The sequence below is a fragment of the Copidosoma floridanum genome, unplaced genomic scaffold (genome assembly GCF_036245765.1).
Source record: "Copidosoma floridanum isolate Cflo_tuat_1 unplaced genomic scaffold, Cflo_Japanese_pri ptg000029l, whole genome shotgun sequence".
Taxonomy (NCBI): domain Eukaryota; kingdom Metazoa; phylum Arthropoda; class Insecta; order Hymenoptera; family Encyrtidae; genus Copidosoma; species Copidosoma floridanum.
The window spans coordinates 2,783,651-2,800,508 of record NW_028321906.1 but is presented as its reverse complement, the minus strand read 5'-3'; the positions used below and the strand labels follow the sequence as shown (position 1 = coordinate 2,800,508).

Here is a 16,858-nt window from a genome sequence, read left to right as displayed (position 1 = left end):
TTAAGCGTGTGCAGTGTCTGCTAGCCAAATATCCGATGTGCAATCTCCTCCAGGATATCTAAAGCATAAGACAAAGTTTAAACGATGAGTTGAATTTTCGAATTTTTAATTTAATTACGAAGTAAAAAAGTGTTTGGCAACCTCATTTCATGAGCCATCAAAATGTCGTTTTTATCAGTGCCAAATTCGATCAAGAAATTTGTATCGAGTTTCATTCCTCCGTTCTTGACATCTATATCGAATTTCATCATAACGGAGCCAACCCTTAAAGAAAAAGATGGCGAAATACTCTTATTAACATCAGAATTTTACTTTACTAAAAAAAATAAATTTTAATATAAACTTAGTCATCATCGTACTTCATATGATCTGGATAGAACTGCCTGTCCCAGGGTTTGAAAATCGATGTTGTCACGTACAATCGTTTGCCATCCAAACTAAGTTGAAGCATCTGAGGTGCGCCATCAAGTTTACGACCCTTAATAGATACTGGCTTAGGTTGTTCGCTCAGTTCTTTGTCCTCGATAACTCGTACTTGAGAGTCAGATAGGCAAGAGCCACCCACAAACACTTGTCCAGTGAGTTTTGGATTTGCTCGGTCGGTTATATCGTACTGGCGTACGTCACCATGAAGCCAGTTTGAAAAATACAGATATTTGTCGTCCAAACTTATGATGATGTCAGTCACCAAACCTAATGGATGAGAATGGAATTGTATGTATACGTTTTTAGTAAATGTTTGACTGTCTGTTTGTATATTTACGGCAAATAAGCGGAATATCGTAATCTATTTTTTGCGTAATTTTAGATTAGATAAATGATTTTTTCTGTTTTCTGTTCGTGATAATTTGATGTAGGATTAACACCATGAATGTATTTTCTTTCTTTTAAGTACGTTTTGAAAATTGTAAATGATAGATTTTAAAACACAATCAAGGTAAAGCTGCTTTAATTTCTCTTTTAATAAACGATTCATCTTACCTTATCGTTACTGAATATTGTAGTCGAGGAGTTCTTAAATTACTAGTCAAATATACTGTGTACCATTTTAGTTCAGTTTTAGATAAATGTTTTAGTTTAATAGTTAAGAAACAGAAATACTGTAATTTTTTCCCGAACCGAAAATCAGAAACGTATTTTTTATCATACGCATGAATAACAAAAGCAAAAGACTCCAGTAGTAATGTAGATCGTCAAAAATTAATAGTTCAGTTATTCGCTTGTATACATCATGCATAAGATAAATTAAACTATTTCTTGCCTTTTAGTTAACAAAAAAGGCATTTTTTTATAATTTTTTCACGTTTTTTTTTGTAACGATGTACGAACAAATTGTAAAGGTAAGCCGAAGTATTTCCCTATTTTAGTGTTAGAAAAATAATAACTTATCAGATATTATGAATTAAATTTCTTTTGAAAATGAAGTTATAAGAAACCATCAACAAAATACTAAATAAATAACATAATAAACAAACAATACTCAAGTTTCGTTAACAAATTAGAATGTTTGGTTGTGAAAATATACATTTCGTATTTATTATTATTACCAGGCATGTCAGGTAACATCCATCCTTCGACCTTCTTAGATGGTACTTTGATGACCTGATCTGCGGCCCAGCTGCCATCCTTTTTGTAAAATCGGTAAACTGTCGAACTTAATGCGCAACCAACGTATCCCTCGCAGCTCAGAGGGTCGTGAAGAAAACGAACTTCAAATGGAGTTATGCCATCTTTCCCCAAGTTGATGGTCTGTTGAAGTGTTCTATCCTTCCATGAGTAAAAGTTCAAGCTTCGTCCGTAAACGTCTGCGAAAGCAACGTTTAACTATTAGTGATTCTTTTGCCATTTGTTTTATTTGAGTATGTACTAAACATTAGTTCAATTAGGATGCAGTAAAACTATTTTTAGACAGTCTTTTTTTTGCAAAATCGTTTTTCTAAATAAAATTTTGAAGTACTCGTTAATTACTCAGTATATAGAAAGGTCTTGAAATAATTAATTGTAGGAGCCAAGATAGAGGAGCTTGAGTATACTTTTAACAGGAGGTAAGCAGTAACATGCAAGTTTTGCTGGGAGTATGAGCTTTATGATCAATATTTTTTGTTTGAAATAATTTCTATAACATGTTGCATAGGCTTATCACAGTTAATGTTCTGCGAGACAATCGACTAAATGTGTATTTACGATTGATTGTTTTATATTAGGTGAAAAATTGACTTTATAAAATTCTTGATTTTACGTGCAAACGTTGTTACTTTATAATTTTTAGTTGTGTGTTTAGTTGCAAAATATACTTATTGAGAGTATGAATTTTGTAAAAAATTATATTATGAAACATAATTAATATCCTGAGTTTTATGTTAGGATTAAAAATTAAGTTACGGGGTTAGTTGAAACAATTTTTCGGCCCTAATTGTATCATCTTCAAACCTACTTAGGTTTAAATTTCTCAAAAATTTGTACCTGTTGGTCATGATTCTATACGACATTTTTTTATTCTACAATAATAAATTATAAGAGAAAGTTGGAAAGGGTGGCTTGCAGTCCAGAAATATGGCTAAACAATACAGTCGAAGTTTTAAAAGATAAGTATACTGTTTAAAAAATTGGTTTAAATTACTTTATGACACGACTGCAATTAGCTCTAAGAATGGGAACAACTATTTTCTTTTTACATGTCTGGTGTAAAGACATTAATAATAACTTATATTTTTTTTCTTTTTGGTATGATTCATAAATTTTTAAGTTGTTGACAGATGCTTTTTTAGTAGTAAAACAGCAGATGGTTAATTATACCTGTTTTCCCTAAAAATTGTTAAAACAGCTCCTACCTCTACTATTTAGTCATGACTGCTTGTTACTGGTATATTAACAGCCGTTCTATTATTTTTATTTTATTTAATGCAATTAGTCCAGTATTACCGAAACGACTTCACGTGTAATAGTTCACTTTCATGCAGAACTTGACTATCTTTAAACCCTACTGATGATGGTTCCAGTATGTCCGTATTAGTCCGGGCGCCAGGAGGGTTCCCGTAGCCTTTTGAGGTCTAGGGTTCCACCAAGGTTTTTTTTATGTAGTTTTATCTCCTGAATTAGAATTTCGAGGGTGGAACCTCGAAAAACCACGCAAAAAAAAGTTATTCACAATTTTTATAAACAATTTTTAAAATTACATTTTTTCGATTGAAACATTTTTTTTTCTTATTTTTTGACGCATTTGAAACAAAAAACCAATTGGGATGTATATATTCAAACCCCATAGAATTCGAGTAAAAAATTTCCAGAGTTTTTTTCATATTTCAACAGCCTGTTAAACAATAACTATTTATTTTTTTGACTCTCTACAAGAGCTCAAAATATTCGTCAAAAATTGTTCTTAACAATACATAAAAAATTTTCCAATCAAAACTTTCCATTTTTCCCCAGAGAGCTTTAAATGTCAGGTGATTTGACACGTATACAACATTCCTATTCAGAGGATCGGTTGTATATATATATCTGTATTGATACATTGTATCTCTGAACCTTCTAGGAATCCACCAAAGTTTTTTTATGTAATTTCATCTCCTGAATTAGAATTTCAAGGGTGGAACCTAGAAAAATCACGCAAAAAAAAGTTGTTAACAATTTTTATAAACAATTTTTAAAGTTACGTTTTTTCAGGAAAAAAAAATTCTTTTGCACGTCATCTCTTTAATTTAAAACAAAAACGTCTTTGGCAAAATTCGTTAAAACTTCAGATGACGTATACAAAATTTACTATGTTTTAAAATTCTTTTTTAAAATTTTTTTAATTGAATAATGTATAAAAAATTATCATTATATATTAATAACACATATTTATCATTTTTTACAGATTACTTAGAATATGAGATCGAACATAAAATTAAAATGGCAGAAGAATTTTTGTGCCTAGTTTATAAGAGAAATATGAATTGTAAAACTTTCAACGAATTACGATATTGGGTATATAAATATTCCAAATTTGAATCGATAGAAGAGTTACCCCCCACTTCTAGCACTATAAGGTTGTATATTTTACGATCATTTTATGTAGTGTATAATCAAACTCAATGTCTCAACGACAAAGCATTGAAACTTGATCCCACAGCTTTTGGTTACTTAAAAGAAGATGATTTGCTCTTACCTCAAAAAGCACAAATGTTATTACCACTCATAATAGATTTAGTGCCTAACTGCAACTGCAAGAGTTGTAAAACAAAATTTTGCTACTGCTTAACAGCTGAGATTCTCTGCTGTTCTTTCTGCGGTTGCCAAAAAGAAAAAACTTGTTTAAATATTTATAAGGATTAACTAATAAAAACGTGTATAAATGTAACAACATCCTTTTACTACACTTAATAAAAAAACTTATGCTTAGAATTTATTCCGTAGGAACACGCTTTTCTCGGGCTTCCCCCCTTTGGGTCCTTTCCCGTCATCTTTTGTTTTGCGCGTTGATTGCCCGGCCACACTATCGCGGAGCTCTGGGCTGCGGCGCCGGCTGATTGGCTGCCGGAGCGGCGGCCGAGAGATCTGCTCGGCCTACTGACGGGCGCGCGAGCGTGTGCGAGCTCGCGAGTCAGTCAGTGCTTAGACAAAGTTATTCCGAGACGTTCATACGTTTTATTACTTCGCCTTTGCCTATAGTTTTTTTCTTACGTGATCTGGCGACCGGTGCACCGAGTCCTTTGTACAGCGAGCTACTTGCACCAGCAGTCAGGAGCTGCGTTCGAAATAGCGTGCTGACAGCACCAACAGTTCATTAATAGGATCATCCTGTGCGTTCAGTTTTCTTCCCTCGATTCACTCACACTCACACATGCAAATTAAAATTTGACTCTTCTTCACTGCAGTGAAATTTCTCGATTGTGACTTGTTTTAATAAAAAGGGTTTTTTATGCCGCAATGGCTTTTTCCCTGGATATCAGTGTTTTAATTGTGCCTATCTCAAATCTTGTTTTAGTGTAATAATACCTAACGTATGGTGGTGTAAAGTTGCATCGTTCTTTTTTTTTCTGGTGAATTTAAAACTAATGAAAAATCTTGTGGTAAAGTTCACAAGTTAAAAACGTTGCTGTGACATCCAGTAGCTTTTTATTTGCAATTCGGATATTTTTAGTCACATCAAAGTAGGCTAGCAAGCGAGTAAAATAAATAAAAAAAAAAGAATTTTAAAACATTGTAAATTTTTTATACGTCATCTAAAGTTTTAACGAATTTTGCCAGAGACCTTTTTGTTTTAAATAAAAGAGATGATGTGCAAAAGAATTTTTTTTTCTGAAAAAACGTAATTTTAAAAATTGCTTATAAAAATTGGTAATAACTTTTTTTTGCGTGGTTTTTCGAGCTTCCACCCTCGAAATTCTAATTCAGGAGATAAAACTACATAAAAAAAACCTTGGTGGAACCCTAGACCTCAAAAGGCTACGGGAACCCCCCTGGCGCCCGGACTATATATAGGGCGATTCATAAGGAGTCAACAGAACGAAAAAAGTTTGGGCTCAAGGGCGTTTTGTAGACTTTGATATCAAACATAACTGTCCAATGTACAAGACCTCGAAAGTCGCAACAATGCTTTTTATGATGGTTTGGAAATTCCAATGTTTTATTATGTCCACAAAACTGTTTTTTTTTTTTAGAATAAAAAAATAAAGGTCGTTGTTTATTACATTTTGTAGCGTATAAGACATGGCAAAAATCTTCCTATAGTTAAGGTAAAACCGTATTCAAGGAGCTCAACGACTTCGAAATTTTTTCATAACATTTTTTCCTTCATTTTCTCTGTTTTTCGAAACTTTGTAAAGTTCTTGGTTAAAAAAAATCTTGAGTCAAAATGAGTACAACAATGGGTGAGGCGCTAAACCACACTGACGATAGAAATATGGAAATTAAAAAATGCAATCGCATTTACCCTCATTTTCAGGATCCTCAGGCGAAAATCCTCGTTTGAACACTTTCGGCGCACCCCATTCACTGGCAATGAGCACATCGTGATGCAGCTGATACCAGAAATCATAGCCGAACTTGGCCTTCTTCTCACCCTTGACCCACGTGCCCTTGATTTCAAGCGTTTTATTGTCGATGCAGATAAATTCTCCAAGACCATCGCCATTTGGCTTACCCAGGGTCGAAATCATGATATCCCCGTTGGGTGCGCAATGCGAAGTGTGTGGCGTTGCCACTCCATACTTGTGCATTTCCTCTGGTTCCAGAATCTGCAGAGTTGAATATGCACATGAAGCAGGTACACAGGAATAATTCTGGTTAGGGTTTGCGACGTATGTATTGCGTATGTATCGCTATCAGTATTAAATATGCATAAGTAAAGACATGCCCAATAGTCCAGGAGTTTGGTTTGCCTACTTCACACGGTGATTAAAGGGGGGTATCTGTCTAGGTGGTCAATGTTTCATAAGCTATCAGTTCATTTCTCTCTATATCTCTCCGATTGCCTCTGCTTTTTAAAATAACTTTTTCAATGAACAAACGAACGAACTGAACAATAAAGGCAGCTCCGTCTTTTTGACAGTCCCTCTTCGTTGGCTGTTTCGAGTTAATCATTTTCATCGCTGTCAAGAAGGAGTTTAAGGAGCGAAGACTAACAGGAGGGTGCAAGAGCATCAAGAGAAAACGAAGGGGTACGTAGTAAGAGTTTCAGATGCAGACATGACGAATGACCAATTGAATTCTCCGGGAAATGGTATATTTAACGTAAATACAATTTTTATGGACTAAACTTTTTACCTCACTTTTTACTATTCAAAGCTATTGTGCTTCAACTTCTTCATACATTTTGAAATATACCAAATATTTTTATAGACCAAGGCAAAAAAGGTCACTGTAGTAAGTTTCCCACTTGCCAAAGTGGTGTCTTCTACATTTTGGTTTACGCAGTGTGCAATAATTTTTAAATGTTTAGGAAACAAACGTGTATACTTTTTAGGTGTATGAGAGTAAAGAAAATTAGCTTACTGACCTTTTTTATCTTGGGCGCCCGCTCGTTGGACATATCTATAAAGTAGATCCTATCCGACATGAGGCAGGGCAGTATGAGGGTGTCGCGCTTACCGGGCTGACCATAACAGCTGCTGCAGATATTCCAGCCACTGTGGTGTAGCTCGTCACCTACTTCACGCATTCGAAGCTTGTGGATTATCTGGGGTAGGAGAAAAAAATGTAACGGATCACTGAATCTACGATTTTATTGTGATTTTAGATGAAGTTTATGGTCTTCTTATGTTTACATAAATGTAGCCTATAGGCTAATGATATATCCTGGATAAACATGATGGGGGAGTATGGCATGATTCTATGGTAAAATATGAAGATACTGTATTAAAACAATTATCATGAAAAGGTGTGGTGGCTGAGAGATGGGATAAAAGGGATCCTAGTTTACAAAAGAAATGTACAGCTTTATGATAATAACTGAATGATATGAGTATTTTTGTTACGAAAAATGAGCTTAGAACATAAAAAATCTCCAAAACCTTATCTATCTATTTTTTATAGTTATTTGGTTATTATCACAGAAAATAATTCATAATTAATGAAAGACACTCAAATCAAGTAATAAAAACTTCGATTGCAGTTGAATTAAAATTCTTAATATTATTTTTTATGCACTCGGCAAATATTCTAACTATGTGAATAAAACATTAAACTTTTTCTGTAAATTATTGAAATGTAAATAATTTTATTTGCTTATACAAGGCATTGATATCCTTTAAATTAGAATGTATGGCAATATTTTTTAGGAACGAGTACTTCATAAGGAAGTCATACATTTTTACGATAGCAATAACTGTAATTATAGAAACATAATTACTTTTTCGTGTACAGAAAATTTCAAACCTATTAAAAATGCCATTTATACCATCAAAATTGAATTGTTAGAATGCTTCATGCATAATTATAGCGATCAAACGCATCAAAAACAACTTTTACTCTAAGAATTTAAATAGATATTGGCTTTTTACACAATTATCATAAAAAGAAAAACTCGATGAAAACCATTCGACTACTGGCCTTTACACTTTGTGACAGGTTATTTAGTCCTTATAAAATGTTATGTTTTGCATCAAGTGTTTTTAACAAAAAAAAAAAAAAGATTTGTTGTAATTTACTTCATCATTTTCTATTTTAGAATAAAATGTCAATTATTGAGCTTGAGATAAAAAAGTCGCAACCTTTAAAAAATGATCATAATTTATGTTGTAATTGTTGACTGTATAATTGTATGCGTGATACTTTCACTCCAAAGCATTCGTTTTGTACATGAATTCAATAATTTTTCATGTCACGCACACACAAACATCAAAAATTAAAGTTTCAACGGTATCTCCTGTCGAAAATATTATCAAAATTAAATTGCCAGTCGGAGCTTCGTATCAGCCTTTGAAAAACATAAAATATCTTTTTCCTTTATAGATTACGAATGGTGCCGCAAAATGTTTTGACAAACCAAGATAACAAGTTTACAAAAAAAGCAAGCAATCGTCGGGATAAAAAAAACCACAACAACCCACCTTGCAGTAAGTCGGGCTGGTGGGGTCAACATCGACAGTTGCTAAAACATCTGGTTTGTTGGGATCGGTGTGAATGCAGTTGACATACATTATTTTCTCGCGGGGCCCATGCAGCATCGCATCCAGCGGGCTCGGGTAACCAGCGCCACATGACCCTTTCTCTGCAATAATGCAAACATTCAAGTAGTACGTGTTTGCGTACTATTCTTATACATATTTAACTCGTAAGTTATCATTCTTCACAGGACTTTATGGAAGCCAACAGTCCCTACAGTGCCTAAAAGTTTTAAATAGTCGTACTTAATAAAGTATACAGTGGTTTGTCGTTCCGTGTTGTTCAATTTTTTTTTTCCATTAGGTGTCGTTATAATATGGAAACGTTGCAGATAGATAGGTGTTTACTGATCGAATGATTATTTGAATGTTATTACTTTTATAAAAAGTCATTTCAATGTCACAACTTTTTTGTGAGATTTTTTTTTCTTTATCTTTGAATGTTAAGAGAAGGTGACACCGGAAATTATACCATGAAAAATTTTCAACCCAGACGGATTATCATTAGGAAATCTATGTTCTCCGTATGATTTGTGAAGGAAATTTCACTATTTAGCTAAAAGCTTAGATATCATGATTTTTTGTGACAATAGTGCTAGAAGCACTTAATTCTTGCATACACATTGAAAGGTTTATAAGGTGAATGTCCCAATCATCATTTATGTCATCGATCATTTTTCTTTTTGTCGTAATAGAAATTTTTTCAAACATAAATGATTTGTTTTTGGGTCACCAAGAAATCATTTTTTTGATACAAACCCAAACTGTTATTCATTGAAAATATATTTGAGGCCTGTAAAAAGAAAAATAAAGTGACCGATAGTCAGGACACTTCGTCTGCTTGAGTGAGCGGTAATTGGGACATTTACCTTACTATTTTTCTTATGATGGGTATAACACCAATACGCCCTTTAATCACTTTGCGCCCAAAGGCGAACAATCAGTGACGTACAGCTATGATAGTGTGGACCAAGGTTATGATGGAGCCAGTGTTATTACTGGTTTATAACGGTGTAAACGTATATAAAATATTCAGCCAAACGCAAACTACGTGCACGGTGCCAGTCATAACTTAAATTTGGTGATAATCGATGCCATTAGGGGTTGTGTGGAAAAACAGGATTTTTTTGCAACGATGCATAGAAAACACAAATTTTTCGGGGATAGCATTGTAGCGTTTATTGAATGATGTCAATTGCGCATCCAAAACTTTACAAAAATGCGATATTGATTTGGACGCGTTAAATAGAGCTTTACTAGAAATAGAAATAAAAAATTGAAAATTCATAGGAATGACTTTGAATCGTGAAAGTGTAAAGCAAGTAAAACATACAATCTATTCTAGAAATAGCTAATGAACTTCGTAAATAATAGTTTTATAAATTTTATCATATTTTTTTTTTTTTTTTTTTTTAATTTCGTATTTTTTTAGGAAAAATGTTGGCTGAATTCCTATTAGTACTCATGCAAGAGAATAGTACATTAGAATCACTGGTTGTCTGAAACTGACACTTACGGTGGTCTTTAATTACTATGGAAGTGTAATTTAAAAACTGTCATCCTGACAGCTTTAAATACGAACAAATGGACAAAAATACGCGTGAACGTCTTTCGAATCTTCAAGGCAACAACAGTTACGATTAAATTTTCCCAAGATAGAAATCAAATATATTTTTATATGAGATAACCGAAACTTGCGTATTTATAACGAAAATGTACTTACTTTGGCACGCAGTTAACATGATGAAGAGTGACTTCCTTCGGAGTAAACTCTTTTTTAATAACCCATACACTCAAGTATACGGACGATACAAAAGAGAATGAGAAAAGAAAAGGTAGTAGTAACAAGATCTTTTTGATTCACTAGTCTCAACTCAACTGTCGAGCAGCACTACTTTTTAAAGTGACTTATACGTAAAGCCTCTGCACAAATATGAGAGATACGAATTATCTCTGTGGTTGATACACGGTATACGTCATGGCTATTTAGGTATCTGTCCAGACATTTTTCGTATGTATTTTACATTGTTGTGTACTCCGAAGCAGCGATCCCACGCAAAAGCACCAACCAACCCTGTGTTACGATTTACTGTATACGTTAACTCAAGGCTGAATTAGAACAGCTTCCGCTTTCACGCAAAAATAATCATGCCGCCTATGAAAAGACCGTAGATTTGAAAAATTTATCTCCAAGTTACAAGAGTCACAACTATTTAGCACTGATTTCTTGGTTTTGTTTAAATGTGTTAAATAAAATGGTTTCGAAATTAAAGTTACTATTATAACAAAACCATCGTGCAATAAAAAAATCACTGTATCTATATTATTAGGTACAACTGCTTCACATCAGAAGTGCCTTACATATTGCCGAGGTAAAAAGTGTAACCATCACTTATGAAGACATGTACTTAAATCGGCTATCTCAAAAAGTTTACGTACGATTGGCCTCAAATTTGGTTTGTAGCTTTGTTCTCATATTAAAACCTGACAGTTTTAAATCCCGAAAATTTTGACCAAGGGAAAAATGTTACCAGCCTCAAAATTGCATGACTCTGAAAAATTACAATTAGTTCCTTGCATGTAACTTTTTTAGGGGATGTATTAGATCCATGTAAAATAAAAAAATGTAGGTCTCACAAAAATAATACTTTTGATCATTTATGTAGTCACCAAAAAAGGTATTTCAATGCCCTTATAGTCAAAAAGATGATATTTTCCACGTCCAAAAAATCAGTTTCCTGCTATATTTTGAAAATTCAAAGATTTACGTATTCCGTATCATCAAGAAAGTTTTATCACGAAAATATTTTTTTTTTCGATATTTTTATTTATTTTCCAAGGAACATCTTCATACTTACAAAAATTGAAGATAACATCGAAGAACGTAAAAATAAATTATCCTTAAGTATTTATTGAAGGTATGTGTAGAGTCAAAAGAAATATAGATCTCATTGAAATACAACTTTTTATATAGCACACTTGCATTCACATTACAATCCTAATGGTCTGGACGGCAATGAACGTTTAAAACAATAAAAAAAGGTTTTTGTCTATTATAGAATAAAGTTGACATAATATCCTGAAGTTGTGAATGCTAATGTTGTAGATACTAGAAGTATACAAACTTTTCATATTTTTATATATTTTTTACAGACTTTTTTGATGCTCCGAAAATTGAAGAAAGTATATCAACATATCAAAAAATCAGTTCTTTCGCTACAACTTATCTTTTGCATTCATGTGTGATCAAGGAAAATTGCAGATCTTAAGGTGGTTCTTTCATGACTCTCGAGTCAAAGGTGCAACTATCAAAATAATATTTATTAATACTGCTCAAATTTTAAACGGCTATTTGTAAGTATTGCTTATTGAGGCAAATTGAGTACTGATTCAAAATTTTAGATGATAATATACAATTCGTAGGAGTGATTATCTAAAATTTGCGCTTAACCTCAAAATACCAGCAGTGGATGCTTACCTATGCTTTCAACATAGAACACGAGAATTTAAGTACATGCATTCCACTTTTTCAACGCATCGCTTGATTATTGTACAGAGCAGGAAAAAAATAAAATTGAGCTGTGTATTAAAAATCTGTACTATTGTAAGCTCGTGCATATTAATACATTAAAAAGACACACAAAAAATTGTAAAAGTATCGCATTCACACCGAATGGACATTAGTTAGGATCTTAAGATGCGTGCTTTCCTTTATCTTGGTCAATTGACCTGATCAAAACAAACGGGCTGTTGATCTGCGGTAGAAATAAAACTGCTCACCCAAAATTCTCTAATCTGTCAATAAAAGAAGTTGCTCCTATCGTCCACCACTTGCAGGTGGTCTGAATTGAATTGAATTGAATTGAATTTATTATTAAAGAGCTAAGAGCAGAGCGCTCTTCGTAGCTCGGCTCGTTACATATAATTTAATACAATTGTAAAGTTAATTGCTAATTAACACTGGTGTCATAGGCACCAACAACAAAGAGACTGTATATAAAACAAAAGTTAAAACAACAATAAAATATATAATAATAATTAACCATATAAATAAATAAATTAAAATAAGCCAAATAGGCAGACGAGACAAGTCTTTAAAAACAATAATTAAGTACACACTGGTAACACACACACAAAATTTACAGACACGTCCCTTAAAAACAACGGAAGTGGTCCTGCCGCAAAAATTCAGCCAGCTTCCTCTTGAAACAGGGTCGGTCAAACTGCCCACGAATGACAATTGGTAAGCGATTCCAGAGTCGAGCAGCGTAAACTCTAAACGAGTCACTGTAGAACTCAGTCCTTGTCCACGGGATAACCAGATCCAGGATATTTGCTCTTTTAGAGCCTGCAGCATCAGACGAGCGAAAAACCATCCTCTCAGATATATACCGTGGCTCACCAGATTTTAAAATGCTACAAAGCAAGCCAACACACATATAGTCCCGACGAACACTGTAGGGCATGAGATTGAGGCGAATGTACGTGGGTGTGATGTGCTCATTTTTCTTGAGCCCCACAACAAATCTAACTGCCGCGTTCATAGAACGCTGCATTTTTACCAGCAGCTCCGATGACAAGCCAAGAAACAGGCAGGCAGCGTAATCGTAGTATGGGAGGACAAGCGATCTTACAAGCAGCAAACGCATTTCAGGCACGAGAGAGTCACCACACTTACGCAATCGAGAAAGAGCAGCGTAGCACTTCCTACTGGTCTCCGTAATCTGCTGCGCCATAGTCAGAGGCCCATCAAGGATAACTCCCAGGACCCTAACTGCATCGCTGTACTCAATGAAATTACCACCTACCCGAACCTTCGGTGGATTAGAATGACGAATACGGCTGACAAAGCCACGGGAGCCATACCACGCAACCTGCATCTTCCCCGAGTGAACTTCCAGGGCACAGTTAATGCCCCACAGACCAAGAGCATCAAGGTCCTCATTCATATCACCAACTAAACAAGGCACTTCGCTATAACGTCCCTTTATGTACAGAGTAAGATCATCTGCATATATGTGATGTTTGCAGTGTCTCAGCACAGAAGGCGCATCGTTAATGTACAGAGAGAACAGAAGAGGGCCCAACACACTCCCCTGAGGGACACCCGCCCTCCGAAACAGTGGAGCCGATCTTCCGCCATCATCGTCCAACACCACCTGCTGTCTACCGGAAAGGTAGGATCCAATCCATGCGCACGCTGAGTCGGAGAATCCAAGCCTTCCAAGCTTCACCAAAAGCAAGCTGGCATCAACACAGTCGAATGCCCTTGAAAACTCGACAGCAACAAGCAGCGTGATCAGCTGATCGTCTGCAGCCTCCCTTATGTCATCGACCATCTTTATAAGTGCAGTATGTGTGCTATGATGCTTTCTGAAGCTGGACTGCAAGTGATCGATAATGTCACGGAGCTAGATGTATGCAGTAATCTGCTCGGCAGCGACAGCTTCCAGAATCTTAGAGGTGGCCGACAAAAGAGCAATAGGTCTGACGGAGATAGTAAGGAGTTTGCATCACCCTATATGAGTAACAGACACACATATAATCTAGGGATGCATGTGGTACCCTGTCGATGCTTTTCATCTCTGTATCCTAATTTTCGTAACTGATAGTAGGGCTCAAAAATTCCAGTTCTATTAAATACTTCAGCAATATAGTGTCGCGATTCTTCCACACTTACAAACAGTAATCGTTTGTGACTACGGACTACGTCCATGCAAGTACACGTATTTAACGGTTATAGTTATAAAAATATGTTTTATTACATGAAAGCATTATAAAAAGACACAGTTAACTCATGCACAGATTTTTTAACTTATTCGCAAAAATTGTAATTCTAGATGTAATTTTCATTTTTTGGGTTTTTACTTCATCGTAATACTTATCAATTATTTTCTTCAAAGTTGTTTTTAGGTGTGTACGAAAGTTTTGATTGTTTTCTTTTTTCTCTTGTTTTTCTCCGTTTTAATGTTGTTGTTTTTGTTCACTTGCTTCGTTGTAAACATTTACGTTGATATATGAAAAGCGATGATATTGCGTCATTGATAATTTGTGTTTTTCACATCTAATAATTAAAAGACAATTAATACTGTGTATAGCATATGTTATATTTAAAATAATATTAAAATATATTGCACAATTGTTAACACCATCTAGTTTTAAGTTTAAAATAAGTGTAAATAATTTTATGAACATTTAAAAATTTTTTACAATAGCAAATTTCAAACCTTCTTAAATCCGAAAAAATCGGTTTCTTATGAGAGCAGCTGCGGATTTGCTGCTGTGTTTTTAAGATTGTTAGCGATAAAATTTATTTTTCACTGATTAAAAACTTTCTTCTCAGATTTACAAGTTTAAAGAATATTTTTGGTCAATTGTCAAGAGTATACGTTTCCTCCCATTACCAATTTCAGTCGATAAATTGAAAGTAATTAAAAAATATAGGTTAAGGTGGTTCTTCACCTAACCCATTTACTTAAACTTACAGGGAAACTTGAAGGGATTGTTATTAAAGTTATAAGGCATCTTCTCTTAAAATTTCAAGTCCCTTTATCAGGCAAATTTTTGAAAACAAGTCAGTCAAAAAATGCACTTTTAACATGTATTCTTATGTAGGTTACTTTTCCATACTACGATATCATGTAATATCTCGTAAAGTAGACTTAAGATCGTAATAGAAAAAGTTTGTAGTGAAAGAAGAACTTTTCAGCTTTCTAATAACATAATAAAAGTTTGGGCTGATCAGGGAATTAGTATACGATATTTAATCGTAAACGAAATGTCTGCCGTGTAAACTGCGGCAACGTCTGCTTGAGTAGGAGCGTACATGCCATTTTCAGAACCTTGCATCAAAAAAAAATTTTTTTATAACTCTTACTCTGACTTTATTAGCTTGTTTATTTGTACGTAAATGCAATGATATTATAGTCAAGTGCCAGTAAAACATATTTTAGGTTGCAAATAATACGCTAATTCAAAAATTAGAAAACCACAGGGTCCCGTGTCGCTTTGATACGGCACCATCGTGAAGAACCACCTTAATCTCATGATCGTGTGAACCCTGTTATAGTATAAGTAACTTTTATACATATACTGTTAGATGGGCTACCTTTCGAGGGAAAAACAATGTAAGTGTTCTAATTTTCCCAATAAATTTTGTGTATTGTTTGTAGAATCGTTCATTACATAGTAATTACTTTCCTACACTGTCCTCACATATTATACGAAAGTCCAGTCGTTTTAATGTAATACTATTCACAAATTTTTTAAAATAAACAGTTTGAATAATCAATCAAACATATGTAAACACTATGTACACACCTTTCCCCCAAAGTTATCAAGGTAAAGACAGAGAAAAAGCATCTAGCTGATCAAAAAATCAGGCATCTAGGTGGAAATTTATAGGACAACAAGAAAAAAAAAAGCAAAAAGGCTTTTAACTGCTACGTTATTTTGTTTTATTGCTTTATAAAATGTAATTGATAGTCATTTTTTTCTGTGAAGTTTATTAAAGTATTTACATTATACAATGTGCACGATTTTAATGACCTAAAAAATCTAATGAATATAATTAAAATTGTACTTTAATTTACAATTTATTACAGCACATTTATAATAACATAGAGTGTAAGTATAAGTGAAATTTTGATTACTGATACATCTGCTGGTATTCATACAGTTGTTTAAGTATAGTAACGCACGCTTATCAACTTCTTTTTCAATAGCTACTAAAATGTGAATTTGTTGTGGTTAAAAAATATTCATTTAATTTTCACATTCACGTATTTTACTGATAGAATGTATTCTATTTTTATGTCAGGTTGTAGAATTTCAAATTATCATTATACGTACAGTCTGTACATTTCGTTCCTTCATAGTTTAACTGTGATTGTCTTAATAAAGTCTTATTACTGTCTATTACGTATATTTAATAAAAAATTCACACTCTTACACATACTTTCTCTTTCTTGTTTGGAGCGACAGTAATTTTTCAAGGTAAGATGCTGCATCAAATTATAATGCGTTAAAAATATAAATTATCTAAACAAATCAATAGCTTATAACATTCTACAATTATATCGTTACATACCCCAATTCAAATGAAGTGACACAAATGATTATAATAAATTTTTTTTTTGAACAATATTATAAGAAATAACTAGTTTATTTCTTATTAGTTCTAAAATTTGAAAAATAACTCATTTTCTCTGGGCTACTTTATTTTAAAAAACGCCTAATTTTTGATATATTTGACATATAATTTTGTTATT

General features: G+C 33.6%; 1 protein-coding gene across 1 annotated transcript; it reads right to left on the bottom strand.

Moving 5' to 3' along the window:
- Positions 1-13,927, bottom strand: LOC106637646 (methanethiol oxidase-like). The gene is made up of 8 exons (XM_089596067.1): positions 12,991-13,927; positions 8,535-8,695; positions 6,983-7,162; positions 5,918-6,221; positions 1,548-1,805; positions 360-693; positions 142-264; positions 1-58 (listed from the first exon to the last, which is right to left on the bottom strand). Exons 1-8 carry the CDS (start codon positions 13,925-13,927, stop codon positions 1-3), a joined length of 2,355 nt encoding a protein of 784 aa, XP_089452193.1.
- Positions 13,928-16,858: the final 2,931 nt, after the last annotated feature.